Source organism: Haemorhous mexicanus, chromosome 1, assembly GCF_027477595.1.
Source record: "Haemorhous mexicanus isolate bHaeMex1 chromosome 1, bHaeMex1.pri, whole genome shotgun sequence".
Taxonomy (NCBI): Eukaryota; Metazoa; Chordata; class Aves; order Passeriformes; family Fringillidae; genus Haemorhous; species Haemorhous mexicanus.
In genome coordinates, this window is record NC_082341.1 from 9058816 (window position 1) to 9073868 (window position 15053).

At 44.7% G+C, this 15053-nt stretch overlaps 1 protein-coding gene across 2 annotated transcripts in view; it reads left to right on the forward strand.

The window, feature by feature from the left end:
* Positions 1-5129, forward strand: part of DNAJB6 (DnaJ heat shock protein family (Hsp40) member B6) — a 57945-nt gene extending 52816 nt beyond the window's left edge. For both annotated transcript variants that reach the window (XM_059839720.1, XM_059839729.1), the window contains exon 10: positions 3588-5129. In XM_059839720.1, coding sequence (XP_059695703.1) covers positions 3588-3670 — 83 coding nt within the window. In that variant the 3' untranslated portion in view covers positions 3671-5129. The remainder of the gene's footprint in view (positions 1-3587) is intronic.
* The last annotated feature ends 9924 nt before the right edge of the window (positions 5130-15053 follow it).

Below are 15053 nucleotides of genomic sequence, written 5' to 3' on the forward strand. Positions count from 1 at the left end.
CTGTGGCTCCTCTCTGCATCCTGGTAGAGCAGGCAGATGTCAGGCAGGGCAGGAAAAAGCAGGACACCAGGAATGCATTGGGTAGGAGTGTCTTCCCCAGGACACTTGTGCCTTTGGATCGGCCGCCCGACGTGCGCGCCTCCCTTGCAGCTGCCACCCAAGAGTGTGATGAGTTTCACAGCCAGTGACTGAACAAACTCGTGACTTTGGGAGGTGCAGGTGGCAGGGAAGTAGAAAGCCAGAAGGAAAGTCAGGCTGGGACACAGCAGAGAAGCTTCCCAGTTTGTTTGGGTCCTTGCTGAGTGATGGTTGGAAGGAGTTGCACCTAAGTGTTTCTGGAAGTTGTTTTCAGCCTTCAGCAGCTTTATGAAAGCTGGAATAGCTCCTGAATGTGCTCCTTATGGCTCTTCCTGAAGTAGAAAAGAAGGGGATGACATGGAAGGAGTGAGTTAGCTGATGCTGTTTGTTTTAGACAAGAATTATCCAAGCAGTAAAGCAGGTGTAATTCCAAATGGTGTGGATTCTTGCTTACCCCATCTCTGCCCCTGGCAGCTGACAAAGGCAAGAAATACCAACTTAGGGAGATTTCTATCTGCACGTGAGTGACTCTGTTTTCCAAACGTCACAGCTCGGTGAAGCTCTTGGCAACCTGTTCTCCCTCTGCCCCGTGAGGCATTTCTAGAGTTTGGGTGGCTAAAGATTGCTGCTAAGGGTGGAAATCTGAGCAGCCTTCTCCAAGGCCAGCACTGCTTGGCTGAAGCTAGTTCAGGCTGGCACTTACTATGGGAAGTTTCTATGGACACTTTGGGGTGCTGGAGACTCGCCAGGCTCACTGCAGAGTGATCAGTCATGGGGCTGCTGCTTTCTAATTCAGATTTTATTGTCTCATGACTTTGGGGCTAGTCTTGTAACCAAGGCAGCTAAATATACTTTCAATTAGTGTTGGTTGAAGTATTGGAGTGGAATAGACACCGAAGGGTTACATCTTTAGTGTGCAATTCTTATTTATGTTAGGAGCTGCTTCACTTGTTTGGATCAGCTTTTTGGCTGTTATCACCCAGCATCGCTGGAGCAACAGACTGGCAAAGTTTGACCTATCCTTTCTTCTTAGGTGGGGGTAGAAAAGGAAATGGCAGGCAGTGAAATTATTTATCACAGCAGGCTCAAAACAGAAAAGACCTGGCAGTTTTCTCTTGAGGAATACTCTGTGTTTGTGTGTTATCTCCTACTTTGGGCAATCTCTTTCTGTGTGTCAGTGATAACGCTTGAAAGATTTCCACTTTTCAGCCTTATCAAACCAGAGGCTGGTAGGAGACCCTGTTGTCAAATGCCTAAATATCTTCATACCACAATATTTTAACATTTGAGTTGTTTCAATTATAAGACAATAAATTATGGGGCATTCACTTCAAGTCATAATTTACATTGACTCAGTATTTTTAAGAAACAGTTGCTAGAATTGCTTTCAAAATCTCAAGCATTTGAAGAAAATGGACCATTGCAAAAAAAAAAAAAGTATTATAATATAAAATAGCAGCATCAAATGCTATCATGCTTGATTGTGGAAACCTTTTAGAAATACTGACACTATTTTGAGAATAAAAAATGAAAAACATTCTGAAGCTAGTACCTGCTAGGGTTTAATGATCCTTTCCCAAATATCTGTGTTATCGTTTCATAGTTATTACATGAGCTAGCTCTGATGAGCTGATATGATGCTGCTTTTCCTTCCAGTAAAGGGAGGAATCCTTTGACTAACACCCCCCCAGATGACTGATTCTCAGGAGTCAGCACAGCTCTTGTGCCTCCCTTGACCTCTGTGGGAAAGCAGGGAGATTCTGGAGCCCTTCAGGGATGGGTGCCTTCCTCAGTGAATTGAGTGCAAAAGGATCCAATTTTTGGTGATGTACAGGTGACCAAGGGGCTGACGTGGCAGGAAACTTCCTGGATGGAGTTCTTAGTGAGGAGATGTTCACACAGTGAACAGGGACAGGAGTTTAGCTCAGGGGGTGACAGAGTGCAGGGAAAACCCAGTATCATCTGCAATTCTGCTAAGCACCACCAGTTCTCTCTTCCTTAAACAAGAAAACTGGTTTCCACTCTAACTTTGTGCAGGCTGATTGCTCATGGCAGAATTTCTAAGTAAATATCCTGACTCTTGACTCAGATAATTGCAAAAGATGAAGTCATGCTGTGGGTACAGCACAGGAGCTAGAGTGATAACCTGGAACAGTTTCCCATTGCTACAAGTGAGTGTATTTCCTCTAAGCTTTTGGTAATGTCTCAAATGGTTTTGGCCAAAAGACTTACCTCGTGCTTCTCCCCAAGTCTTAAACTTAAACTGAAGAACTTCAGCTCTGCTGTGGGCACATCTCTAACTGTGCTTGGGAGGAGCTCTGGTGAGGAGCAAACTGCAGCCACAGTGTGGCTTTGTACTCCCCTGGCCTCCCACCACTTCCTCTTCCCATCTTAGTTTTGCTATTGATAAATTGGTGGAGAACCAGGTGCTCTGGTGAAACTGCTCCCTTGGGGCCATCTCTGCCTGCCTGCTGACAGGACAGAGGAAGAAAAGAGATTTCCATACAGGCAGAGCTGTGCCTTTCCACAGAGCCATTCCTCTGACTCCCAGCCCTGCCCCTCGGCTGGATTGCAGGGGCTGCTCTGCTCTGTGCTGGCCCAGGTCACTGGACTGTGCTGATTTCCAGTGACAGAGCACCACTGAGCTGAAAGATCCCTCCAGCTGTCTCAAAACACCACAGAATGACTGTCTGAGGGAAATGTTTAGTGGCTCTCAGTTTAGATTTATGAGTGCACCTGGGTAGATGTGGTGGTTCACACAGTTCACTGCCCGTGCAAGTTTGCCAGCAAGGTGGATTTTACTGCAAGTTTGGAGGAAAAGGTGTGATGCTGAGCAAGACCTGTTTTACACACATCTCTGTGGGGGTAATAAACCATTGGAATGATGATCACATGGCTGGAAGCTTGTGCCTACTGAAACTGTAGCAAATAATTGTTGCTTGAACTCAATGCTTTCATGCACCATTGGGGCTGCAGTCAAATATAACCTGTGGTGCATAGTTAAGCATGAGCAGGCTGATGACCAGCATATAAAATATATATTGGTAAACACTGAGCACCTTCTTATTTACTCAGGATTCTTGGCATTCCCTAGTCTTAAAATGGAAATGCAAATATCGTGGTAACTCTGACTACCGTGAGCAGGAAATGCCAGTACTTAAATTGCTCCTCCTGCCTAAGTCTTATTTATTGCTTCCTTTTTGAAAATTATTCTGGTTTTGCATGTGCTCTAATTTTGAAGCTTTTCCTGAATGGCTTTGAAGTATTTTGAAAGTTCTCCAGATCTTTTAAAACTTCAAAGATTGGTAGTATTTTCTTTCTATCCTATGTAAGGGATATAGTAGAATGGGGGATATAGTAGAAATGGCAATTAAAAAAAAAAAACAACACATTAGGAAGCCAGACCTTTTCTTTAATAGTATTTAAACCATTCAGAGAACATGTGCTTTTGCTAGAGAGAAAAGTCTGTGAATGCTGTGAAAAGTGTTTTACAAGCCATGTTTCCTCAGGATACAAAGAAGGCAGCAAGAGGAGGAAGCAGAAGCAGAGAGAGGAACTGAAGAAGAAGAAGTCAACCAAAGCGAGTTACTAAAATGGACTTCTCTGCTATGCCAATACCTTTAAAATAATGACAACAACTTCATGTACCCTCGAGCACAACTCTTTTTTGTGTATATTTTTTGATTGTTCACACTGCTACCAAGGAAGTGACTCATGTTTAAAACTGTACTAAAATTGCACTACGTTATTCCTTTTAGTTTCACGGAGTGGCTTTCTTGCCCGTTCAGGTTGGGGAATTCAGACGAGGCAGGTCGTGGTTAGATGTGTGTTATGTTTGGAGATTGGAAAGAGTTACAGAATTTCTTACCTCTTCCTTCCCTGGGACTAAGGCAACTCTAGTCTAGTGTTTGTTACTTGTCTTGTAGGATATAAAAGGCAAATGCCTGCTTGTTGGTCACTGGCATCCAATCAGGCCCGCTGAAAGAAGAGTCCTGTTCACCCATGTTGTTGGGAGTGGGACTGAGACATGAGCTCTTATAGGGTAATTTATGCAAGATTAATAAGTGACTTTTATGGTTGGGTTTTTGGTTTTGTTTTTTTTTTTTTTCCCCAGGCTGGGCAGTTCTGTCCCTATTAAAATGTTCCCTCAGATTAAATTGTATCTTGAAGTTATATCTTCTGATTTTAAGAATGGTCTCCTGTAAGCACTCCTACTGATTTCTTTAGGCTTAGTTGACTCCTGAGTGAAATCATTCCTTATTTTAAAAGTTCATTTTCAGAACCTAGAGACAAATGATCTAAGTGCTACTTTAAAACTGCTTTTTGTTTCTCCTGAGTAGGTTTTAGATAACAAACATTTTTTCAGCATCCGTTTTAGATTTTATCAACTTGTTTCTGCAAAGAACTTATACCTTTCTGTATGAAAGCATTTTGTATCAGTTTTATTGCAGGACTATTTTTTTTTTTTAGCTTGAAAAGATATCTTAGATTTAAAAGAAATACATATTTCCTGGCAAGATGACTTCCTTGCTTCCCATACTTGTCTCATGTGCATGACACATTGCTTCTCTTAACCTTTTAGTGTGTACAGAGCCCCTCTGTTGTTGCCTTAAGCATTTACCTGCATGTTTCTTGTCAGTGTGTTGTCTCCTTTTTTTAACCTCCAGGTAGGAGTTAGCAGCTTATGGTTTTGTTTTGTTTCTTTTGTCTTCCTCTTGCCAATATGTTGTTGATGTAACAGCCTTAAACCTGGCAATATTGAAAGTCCACAGTTACTGGAGAAACTCACTCATCCTAACGTTTCAAAGATGCAGGAATGCACACAATGGTCTAAGAGAGGAGCTAAACAGAAAAGCCAAAGTCTGCATTCTAGCATGGTTTGATATAACAGATTCTGGTGTCTCTGCTATCTGAATGGTTTAGCTTCAATTACCCAATGTAACCCTCTGCAGGCACCATATAACACACAATAACCATTTGTGAACTCTCTTAGGGTCTGTAAATTATGGTTAAATTAAATAAGGACTGAGTACCAGTTTTCTGTCACTTAAGTACCACTTTTTTTTTTTTTTTTTTTGTGCAGTGTTACTAATATTTAAAAATAAAGAAAATCTGCCTTTATACTTTGTCCTCTTGCACTGTACTGTAGACTGGCATCAGTTGTCTGGTTCATTTCCATTAAAGTTCAGGCTGTAAGCATAGGGGGACAGTCCTCATTCACACAACGCCCACAAGCATTCCAGGTAATTCCTTTTGTTAAATCCATGAGCAAGTCAATGCAGTCCCTGTGTCAAATGGCTGATACTGGAAAATGAGGGTTCATTCTGGCTGGAAACATCACTATGAGGAGAGTATACTTCAAGCAGAGCTTGCACATTTGCCATGCAAGGAATATTCATCCTGGATAATGAACAACACTGAACTGCATCCTGGTTAGGTTGCTTTCCATATTCTAGGAGAAATGCCCCCCATACATATGTTGGTTTAAAACTGTTACTGCTCATTATTTGTTGGGGACATGGTGCATGCTTTGGAAAAGCAGCAGAGGTGGAGAAAGGGCGAGGTGACGCCAGCACAGGGCTGTCCCTGTGCTGTGAGCAGCCTCACGTAATGGGACAGAGTGGCTCCAGATCAGGAATGTGCCTTGAAGAGCTAGAGCAGACAGGGATTTGGTGCATAAATATTTCCTTGACTCAATCCCTGTGTTAGGCTTGATGGAGGTGGGTAGAGCATTAATTAGGAGACCTGCAGGCAGGCTCTAAATTAGTGAGGAAAAGCCTGTCTCAACAAAGGCATCCTTACTCCTCTGGAAGCTGCCCTGCTTGCAGGTGGCCTCCTACACCCCTGGGAGAAACTCCTGGGAAACAGAGTCCCCAGAGGAGGGAACCACGGGCGTCATCTCTCCCATAACTACCCAGAATCTGTCCGAGCTTGCCTGGAAATTAAGAGATGAGGGCCCGTGGCCATTGAGCCTTATTCCTTCTTTCTCAGCCCAATTATTTCTGGATTTCAGCTGAAGGGGAGCTGCTCAAATGTAGAGTGGCTGTAGCACTGTGTTCATGTCTGTGGTGCTTCCAGGACAGCCTGGAGCTGTGCTGTGTCTGTAGGAGCAGGCACATGGATCTGTGTCCCAGTGCATCCATCTGCCACAGGTGAAGGCTGCCTGATGATGTGGGCACTTAAATATGTGTCTTGAACTACAGGGTAGGAAAAAATGCAGGTGGGTGTGAGAGACCACAACTGATAACAGATGATGCTGGCCCAAGAGTGGCTGTGAATAAATGTATTGTGAAAGTTGGGAAATGAATCCTGCCCATCCCACAGTACTTCTGTGGAAGAGCTGAGAACAGAAACAGAGCTACCTTAAATATGGTGCCTGATGTGATGTATAAAATGTACTGCAAAATGTTTCTTTTTATGGAGCAGATACCTGGGCTCCAAGACCTGAAATATATCCTATAAGAAAATACATTTACTAGGGTAAATAACAGTTGAGTAACAGGAAGGATACACTGAAAGGTATCCCTTAAAAAGATAACACTGGAAAAACCCCAGTTTTGCAATAGAGGGGACACAATTGCAAACAAACACAAGGCTGACAGATAAATGTTCCTGCTCCTCACTTGGAAGCTGCCACTATGAAAATGGTTTAAATTCAGCTGTTTTTCCACACCTTTCAGAGATGTGCACTGTCTATTCTTTGAACCAAGATTTGGCAAGACTTTGACCTGAAATAAATGATCTCAGAGTGCGTAGGTGTCAGAATGATAAAAAAGTATTTTTCAAGTTTTCAGCTCCTCCGTGCTGGTGCCACCTTCATGAGCAGCTTGCAGATCTGTACATCCTGCTCCTAGAGGTAACACAGAGCTCTGTTTCCTTCTGTCAGCTTGGCTGCATTTACAGACTTTCCTTTTCCCCAAATTTCAAACTATCTCATGAGCCTTTGTATATATTTCTTGAAATAACAAACTGAAAAGATGATGAGTCAAATATCTAGAAAATGTGCAGTAATCATCAGGTAAGCATTAACCTGCCTGTTTTCCCAACACATTTGCAATGTGTGACCTGTACCCACTTGTTCTTCAGGAATGTTCCCCCCCATGTGCCACCAAACTGGTGCCTATCAAGTGGTGGGATTAGCTTGTTACTATATCAAATGCCATTGTTTTATTCTATTAATTTCCATTTTTTCCCTTTTGTTTTGTGTACTAGTTGCACAGGATTCCCTGGATGCACAGGTTAGTCCTTCCTGCATTTCAGATCCTGGTTATCTTGTGCAGTTCTCATTTATGTCCAAACTGAGCTCACATTTTAGGGCTCTCTCACATTTCCTTGCCCACAGAACACCTTGCTGCCCTGTAACTCACACATTGATGGGAGGGTGGGGATGGCATATTTGCCCATGATTAGCTATATTTAATTCTGTTTTTTCCAAGGGGGAAGCTGGTCTTAAGACACTTTTTATCATTCTCTGAAAATTTTTTCTCATTGCTACCTGTTGCACTAAAAACTCAAGGCAAGGGAACTTTCCTCCCCATTGATGAGAATTAAGAGGGCACTTAGAGCCACATACAGATCTCAGTACATGTTCATATTTGGAGCTATGATTGACTGACCTGCCCTGTGTCAGCACACTTTGTCTCTTCACAAGCACTTCTAGCCCAAAAGGATTAGGTGGAGTGTTAGGAAGTGTCTGGTGTGTTATGTACCTTGTTGGTGCCCTCTTAGCCACCAGCTGTTAACCCCTGACAGCAGGGGCTGTTAAGCCCTGAAGCACTTACAAAGTGGGTGAGCTGACATGAGATGACATTTCCAAGCATGGAAATGGTTCTGCTCTCATCAAGAAGAGACTGACCATGTCATTTGGCATATCTTGAACTACAGATTCAAGTATCCCAGACTTGAGATAGGCAGGAACCTGCCTCTTCCTGAAGGCCTCATGTTGTCACTGCAAAACCAGCCCAAAAAGTAAGAAGTGAGTGTGAGAGGGAGATGAAAGCACTTGTGCTGATAATGAGTCTGAATGCTTTGATTTCAGGGAAACGCCTCAATATCTGCCTGGAAGCAATCATGGATTTTCTAGGATGTGTTCAAGGAGGGAAGGGAACCTCACTGTGCTGGCTGGATGTCTAATTGCAACTCTTCAGTGTCTGTTTCCATTGGCACACACATGCACCTTTCTACTGAAACAGCAGATGTCATTTTTTCCATCCCTTGTTTGGGAAGTGCTCATCCTTTGGTCAATGCTGAGCAATTTGCTTGTTCTTTAGGCTCCTGGTGGTTGAAATTTAATGAAGTCTTCTGTGGCACGTGTTTTGTTTTTTTTTTTTTTTTCATTATTTTAATGTTAGAGATTGCAGCTGGAAAAATTTCCTTTAACTTAAAAACCAAAACTTACTTCCAGGCTTTTGAGATGAAAACTGAGATGGCAAAATCATGGATCACACCAAAGCTTTTATGCACATACACCCCTTAAATGTAATGGAGTTAAACCTGTAAAATGTGTGTTTCTGCCTGATTTTTTGAGTTCAGATGTGTGGCTTTTTGGACAGTTTGATATGTTTAGATGAGCAGTGCTGCTGCATATAGCTAGATCAGACCAGAGGTTTGCAGCCTCTGTAACAGACTGCACACTCAGAGCCAAGGAAGGGAAGGAGCACTGAGGAGAGGTTTTGAAGCACTAAAAAACCAGTTCCCACACTACCTGGAAGGGACATTCACCACAGGTGGTTGACTTGATCCTGGCAGCAGACACAAGCTCCAACCTGCCATGCTGGTGGAGCTGTGACAGCACAGGTTTCACGGGACGCGAGGGGAGGAGGTGCCCGCACTGGAGCCTTCCCTGGGCTGTGAGTCACCCTTTGTACCCATGAAAAGGATCTGTCAGCTGCCTGGCCCACTGTCCTGTCTTTGATAGTGACTAATGGTGGCTGCCTAGGGGAAAGCACACGAACAGGCTAAGCATGTTATACCTCACCAAAGTGTTTTCCCAGCCGTGGCACTTTGTGGGTCAGAGGCTCCTGGATCCAGAAATGGCCTTTTTGTTACCCAGTATTTTTTTCCCATTGACTTGTTAACCTAGAAAGCTGCTCAATACTCATTGTCCTGTGACAAGGCATTCCTCATGTGACTCCACTTAGTAATGAGATAGGTGCTGTGTTTTAAAACTCTCTCCTACATCTTCCTTTGGCTTCTTCCCCTCCTCCATCCCAGCATGGAAAGAGAGACTGCCTACCACCTGTCCTCACTCACCTTTTCCATGGCACTCGTGATTTTACACTCATGCCAGCCTTTGGTTAACTCTTTTATGGCTCAAGAGGTTCAGCACATTGAGCCATTCCTTGCAGAAAGCCTTTCCTACCTTTGATCACCCTCTCAGAATGGGGAAAGATGGTTAAACAGTGGCTCAGCTCCATAAATTGTGCTGACCATCTGGACAAGCATGAGTAGCATGCTATCAGCTTGCTAATACTCCACTGACAGGAAGAGAAGTGGGCCATGCACAGCCTGGGATGCAGGAAGGGCAGACCTGGGGACAGGCTCTGCTGCCCTCAGTCTCACCAGGCTCTCACAGGCTCTGGGGTGCGAACGCATGAGCTCATGGCAGTGATGGTATCTCCAGAGTGTGGTCCCACACACCTTCCCTCCCCCTCAGCTGCAATCACGTCATGGGACATTCCTTGGCAGCATTTGGGATGTGCTCCTCCTGGCTCAGCCTCAGCTCCTGCCTCACTCATTGCTCCTCCAAGCGTTCGCTGTCTGTGCCTCTGCCCGGCTGGCAGCACCCGGGCTGGGGTCTGTGGCCACTGCCAGGCTGCCCGCTCCCACAGAAAGCTGGCACTGGCTGAAGGATCCCTGCCAGCCAGGGAGATGGGTCCAGTAACCTCGGGAAGGCACCGTGCTCCTGGAGTGACACATTCCTGCAGGCACTGCCGGGAGTCCTGGGCGGTGTCACTCCACGTGTCCCCGATTTCTGCAGCACTGCCCGTGGCAGTGCAACGGCTTTTCCACTGCCAACCCCTTCTTGTTCAACATGCAGAAGGTATTTCCCATCTGTAGCAATCTGGGCTGTGAGTTTCCCTGTTCCCATCAGCATATTTTGTGCAAGGACAGCGGCATGCAAGCGTTCACTTACTGGGTTTTTGGGTCATCCACGTCATCTGGGAAATCTTACATCTGGGGAAATAGTTATGAGGAAACGTCAGTGATAGGAACATCCAGAGAGATGGGAGGGCACAGGACAGCAAACAGTGACAGATAAAGTGCAAAGGCAAAACCAGCTCATTGAGCTGAGCCCCCAAAAGGTTGTGTCAGGACCTGTCAAAGCCCAGAGCGTGTCTGGCTCTGCAGTTCTGGGTCAGATCCAGCTCCACTGTAAATGCGATTTTGCTCAATACATTTTTGCCCTGAGTGCAGACACAGACTCAGGTGATGGGTGACCCCTGCCTGCTGTGCCTCTGCTCCAGCAGACAGCCCTGCTGGGATGTACAGGGAGGATGTGTTTGGGTGCACCTGAGCCCCTATTTTTCTCAGCAGGATTCAGGTTTGGTGGTGGCATTTTCTTTAATCAGTAAAATGACTTCCCTTGGAACCACAGATTTTTCTATCATGATTTCTTAGGAAAATATTATTCAGCTAATGTAATTCAAGTCTGAGGTTGCATTATGAGATGGATGTGATAGAACACGATGGTAATGAGTCACCTCATATCATGTTTTATTGTGATGTGTCAGCTGAGAAAGGCAGAGAGCTATAGGTGTTTCCACCAGCCCAATTATGAAACAACCACTGGTTCATGCAGGAATTAGTAAGTTTTTCCTAGGTTAGTTTAGCAGATAGGTTTTGGTCTGTCATTTAACAATGTGGTTTTTTAAGTTCCTAACAATGAGCTGCCTCAGAATCTATTTTCCATCCAGAAAAGTCATTGGTCTCTTGCTAGGAAGGATTATATGTGCTCAGAAACTCCAATCATCAGGATAGGACTGTCTCTCTTGGCAGAGGGGAAAGATTCTGAGATGGCCTTTATTTTAGGAGTACCTTCTGCTGGCACTGACTAGAAGGGGTGATGCTGCCATCACCTGTTGCTGCTGAGAAGTGAGACTATGGAGGTATCATTTGGGAAGACAGGAGGTCACAGAACAGGCCCCTGATCTCAGTTTAATCCAGAGAGGGACAGACACCTGCACACAGGCAGAGGTGCTCAAGGTAGGCTTTGCATTTCTGTCCCTGCTGGCTGTGTGCTTGGTGGTCATTCACAAGGACAAAGGACATTCCTTCAGGACATTGCAGAAGTCTGAGTCTGAAATCATGCCTGTGGGATGTGGATGATGGCAGTGGTGCAAAACAATGGGTCTTAGTCCCTCTCCACCACTGGTCTGGTGAGACCTTCAGCCAAGTGCTTTGCTTCCAGCTGAAATGGCCATGGATTTGCCAAGGCTGCACAAGCAAACAGCCTCTCAGCCAGGCAGTCTGGAAGTATCTGGTCATAGTGGAAAAGCATTTTGTTGGTAGAAGTTTAGGTAAATATCGAGGATAAGGATGTGCATGCTCATCTTTTCTTGTTGTGCTCTTTGTTTTGACTACTAGTGGACTCAGTGGAGGGGCCCTGTAGTTTCCAGCCCCCCATACAGGGGACAGATTTGGGGTTAGCATAGGTGTTTTCTCTCCCAGGGCCCTGTGCCTTGTCCTGACCAGCACTTCTTCAGTCCCCTCCCTTCAGCCCTGTGTCTTTTTGCAGCAGAAAAAGCCAATTCAGTGAAATGCTCTGGGGCTTTTGCCGTGTCAATAAACAGAGGCCAGGGCAGGACCTTTCCCTTCATTTTTGTACAATGGTTTGGACTGCTCTTCTTTAAGTGCTGGTCTCACACCATTAACCCCTTACAGCCCTGGTTTGAGGAGAAGGTTTCCTAGTGGGGTCAAAAATGCTTTGGAGGAGGCATCCAGGGAAGGAAGCTGAATATTGGAAATGTTAACAGACCTTTCATTACACACCCGATACATCATTACTGAATTTCTTTGCTTTTGTCTCCTGTTTTTAGAGGTTTTTTTTCCCCCTGATCAATAGCATTCATCCTTCTCAGTGAATGGTCTTGATACTGTTTTTATGGCATGAAAATTACTGTTGCTTTGACTGGCTCCTATTACCAGGTGATACTTCTTGGCAGAAAACAATGAATCTTCCTATTATTTGGAAAATAAATGTGATTTATGGGAGCAGCAATTGATAGTGGTCTGTGTTTTGCCATCAGCATGCTTGTTTTCCTGAAGTAAAGCTTTTACCTTTGGAGTGTGAAGGCTGTTTGTCTAGTGCTGCAGAGCAATTATATATATATATATGTTTTAAACCTCAGCTTTCATTAAATATGTTTAAAAATATGATAAGGAAAACATCTGTTATAGTTTTAAGGGTTTGGTGCCTGTGCAGGAAGCAGTTGTGTAGGTGTGGAGTCAAGCAGGCTAGCAGGGAAGGACCAGCATGTTGTGGATGCTGGAGATGGTGGAAGGAGGAGGGGAAAGGGGAAAGCTGACCTGGGACCTGCTGTCACTTCACTCATGGTAGAGATGATGGTCAGCACTGAGGATTTATTACTAAAATCCCACAATACTGATAACAAAATGGACCAATGTAACTGCAGGGAGGGAGAACCTCTTTCCCAAGAGCTGTGCAAGACATTACCCAGAAATGTCTGCAGAGATCTGTGAGGCTGTTTTCTGGCTTTTGTTTCACTCTTGCTCTTTTCAGCAATCTTTGCTGCCAACTGGTTGGCCTTGGCTGTCCTGGGCCAGCTCTCCCCAAGCCAGAACAGAAGTAAGCCCTCTCCTTGCTAATGCCAATGTTGAAAATGTCTTGTGCTTCTTAAAGGACAAATAAATAAAGGTCTCACCTATTTGCAAACACTTCTTTACCTTTTATAGAGCAAATGAACTAAGAAATCCCCTGCATCACTTTGGATTTTTTTTTTTTTTAATTAAAAATAGCCATGGTGTGGTGGGTTGACCCTGGCTGGATGCCCAGCATGCCTTAAAGCCACTGTCCAATCCCTCCACTGGACAGGAGAGAGAAAATACAAGGAAGGGTTCATGAGTTGAGATAAGGACAGGGAGAGATCTCACACAGATTAACAGCCAGGCAGAACAGGCTTGACTTGAGGATGTTAATTGAATTTACCCATCAGAATCAGAGCAGGATAATGAGAAGTAAAATGAATCTTAAAACACCTGGCCTCCTCCCTCCCTTAACGTGCTCCCCTCCTCCACTCCTTCTTCCTGGGCTCTCTCTTCCCCCTGCCAGCTCTCAGGGGCTGGGGAATGGGCTTACAGTCACTTCATCCACATGGTTTCTGCTGCTGCTCAGGGAGAGAGGTCCTTCCCCTGCTCCAGTGTGGGGTCTCTCCCAAGGGAGACAGTTTTCCACAAACTGCTCCAGCTTTGGGGTCACTTTTCCATGGAGTCAGTCCTTCAGGCACAGCCTGCACCAGTGACCACAAGGTCACAAGTCCTGCCAGGAGCCTGCTCCAGCAGGGGCTTTCCATGGTTCCCAGCCTTCTTTCCAGGCATGGGTCTCCTCCTAGACCTCTGCATCCCCTGAATCCTCACAGGCTGCAGGGGCTGTGCCTCACCATGGCTTCAGAGGAACCTCAGCAGTGCCTGGAGCACCTCCTGCCCCCCCTTTCCAGTGACCTTGGTGTCTGCAGAGTTGTTGTTCTTACATATTCTCATCCCACTCTTCTCTGGCCACATCTACATCTGCCCAATAGCTTTTTTTCTCTTCTAGAATATGCTATCCCAGAGGCATTACTATGATCCCGAACTGGAATTCCAGCCTTGGCCAGTGGCATGTCCACCCTTGAACCATCTGGCACTGGCTCTGCTGGACACAGGGGAAGCTTCCAGAATCTTCTTACAGAAGCCCTCCCTATAGGGTGGGAATTTTCACCTTATAGGAATCAATAAATCAGTCAACAACTTCTGTTCTACAATGCATAAGGGGCCACATTATTTTTGCAAAATTATTGGTGAAAAAAGCTCCACATCCAAAGAGGTTCACCTGCACATTTGTACAGGAGAGGCTCAACACTGAACATGCACCTATTACTGCTGCACAAAGGACCAATGACACAGGGACCAAATTATTTTTCTATACAGAACTGAGCTGCTAAGAAAAACAGTTAATCAAGATATTTTCATTAAGGTATTTTGACAAAGATGAATGTTCCTGAAGGAAGCAGGTACATCAGACAGGAAGAGTTGGACCATTAATTTTAAGAAGCCAATTTTCTGTCAGATAAAGTTGTATTTTGGATTGGTTTTATTACTCCTTCCTTCCAGTCTGCTTGCTCTGCTTTGGGGCTAATTTCTCCTCAAGCTGAAGTGAATACCTCAAAGTTGTTTCTGTCTTCACAGAAATAAATATTCAAGCAGAGACATCCACATGTATATGGACCTTAAGCATCTTTTGGGATGTTTTTACCTACTTTTATTAGGCCAAGAAGATGGATACTGTCCTAGCAGCTAGAAAGCTGAAGCAAACTGGAACTGCCTTTATTAATCTCAAAGCAATGGAATCAGCAGTTTTCTGCATATCTTTGGGCAGAGCCTTTATTTTTCAGGCCTCTGAGTTTATGTTCAGGCAGTGCCAAACACTGGAGGGATCTAAGCCTGATCTGGGATTCCTCAGTGGAACTCCTTTGTTTTATGGTCAAGAGGGGAACATGATGAAAATCTGAGCTGCTACATTATGTGGGGACATATAATTTCACTTAATGATGCCTGCATTTAAGTTATGATTTCATGGCAAGCCCAGAGTGTATGTCATAGAGAAACACCCATCCACAACTGGAATACTTATCTCTTTTAAGCATCACCCCATACAGAAGGTACTTCAGTTTACTCAGTGCCTCAAACAGCAGCTTATTCTACACAACTGCCTGTCTGGCTGCAGGGTCTTTGCACAGGTAGGAGCATCTCTGGCCAGG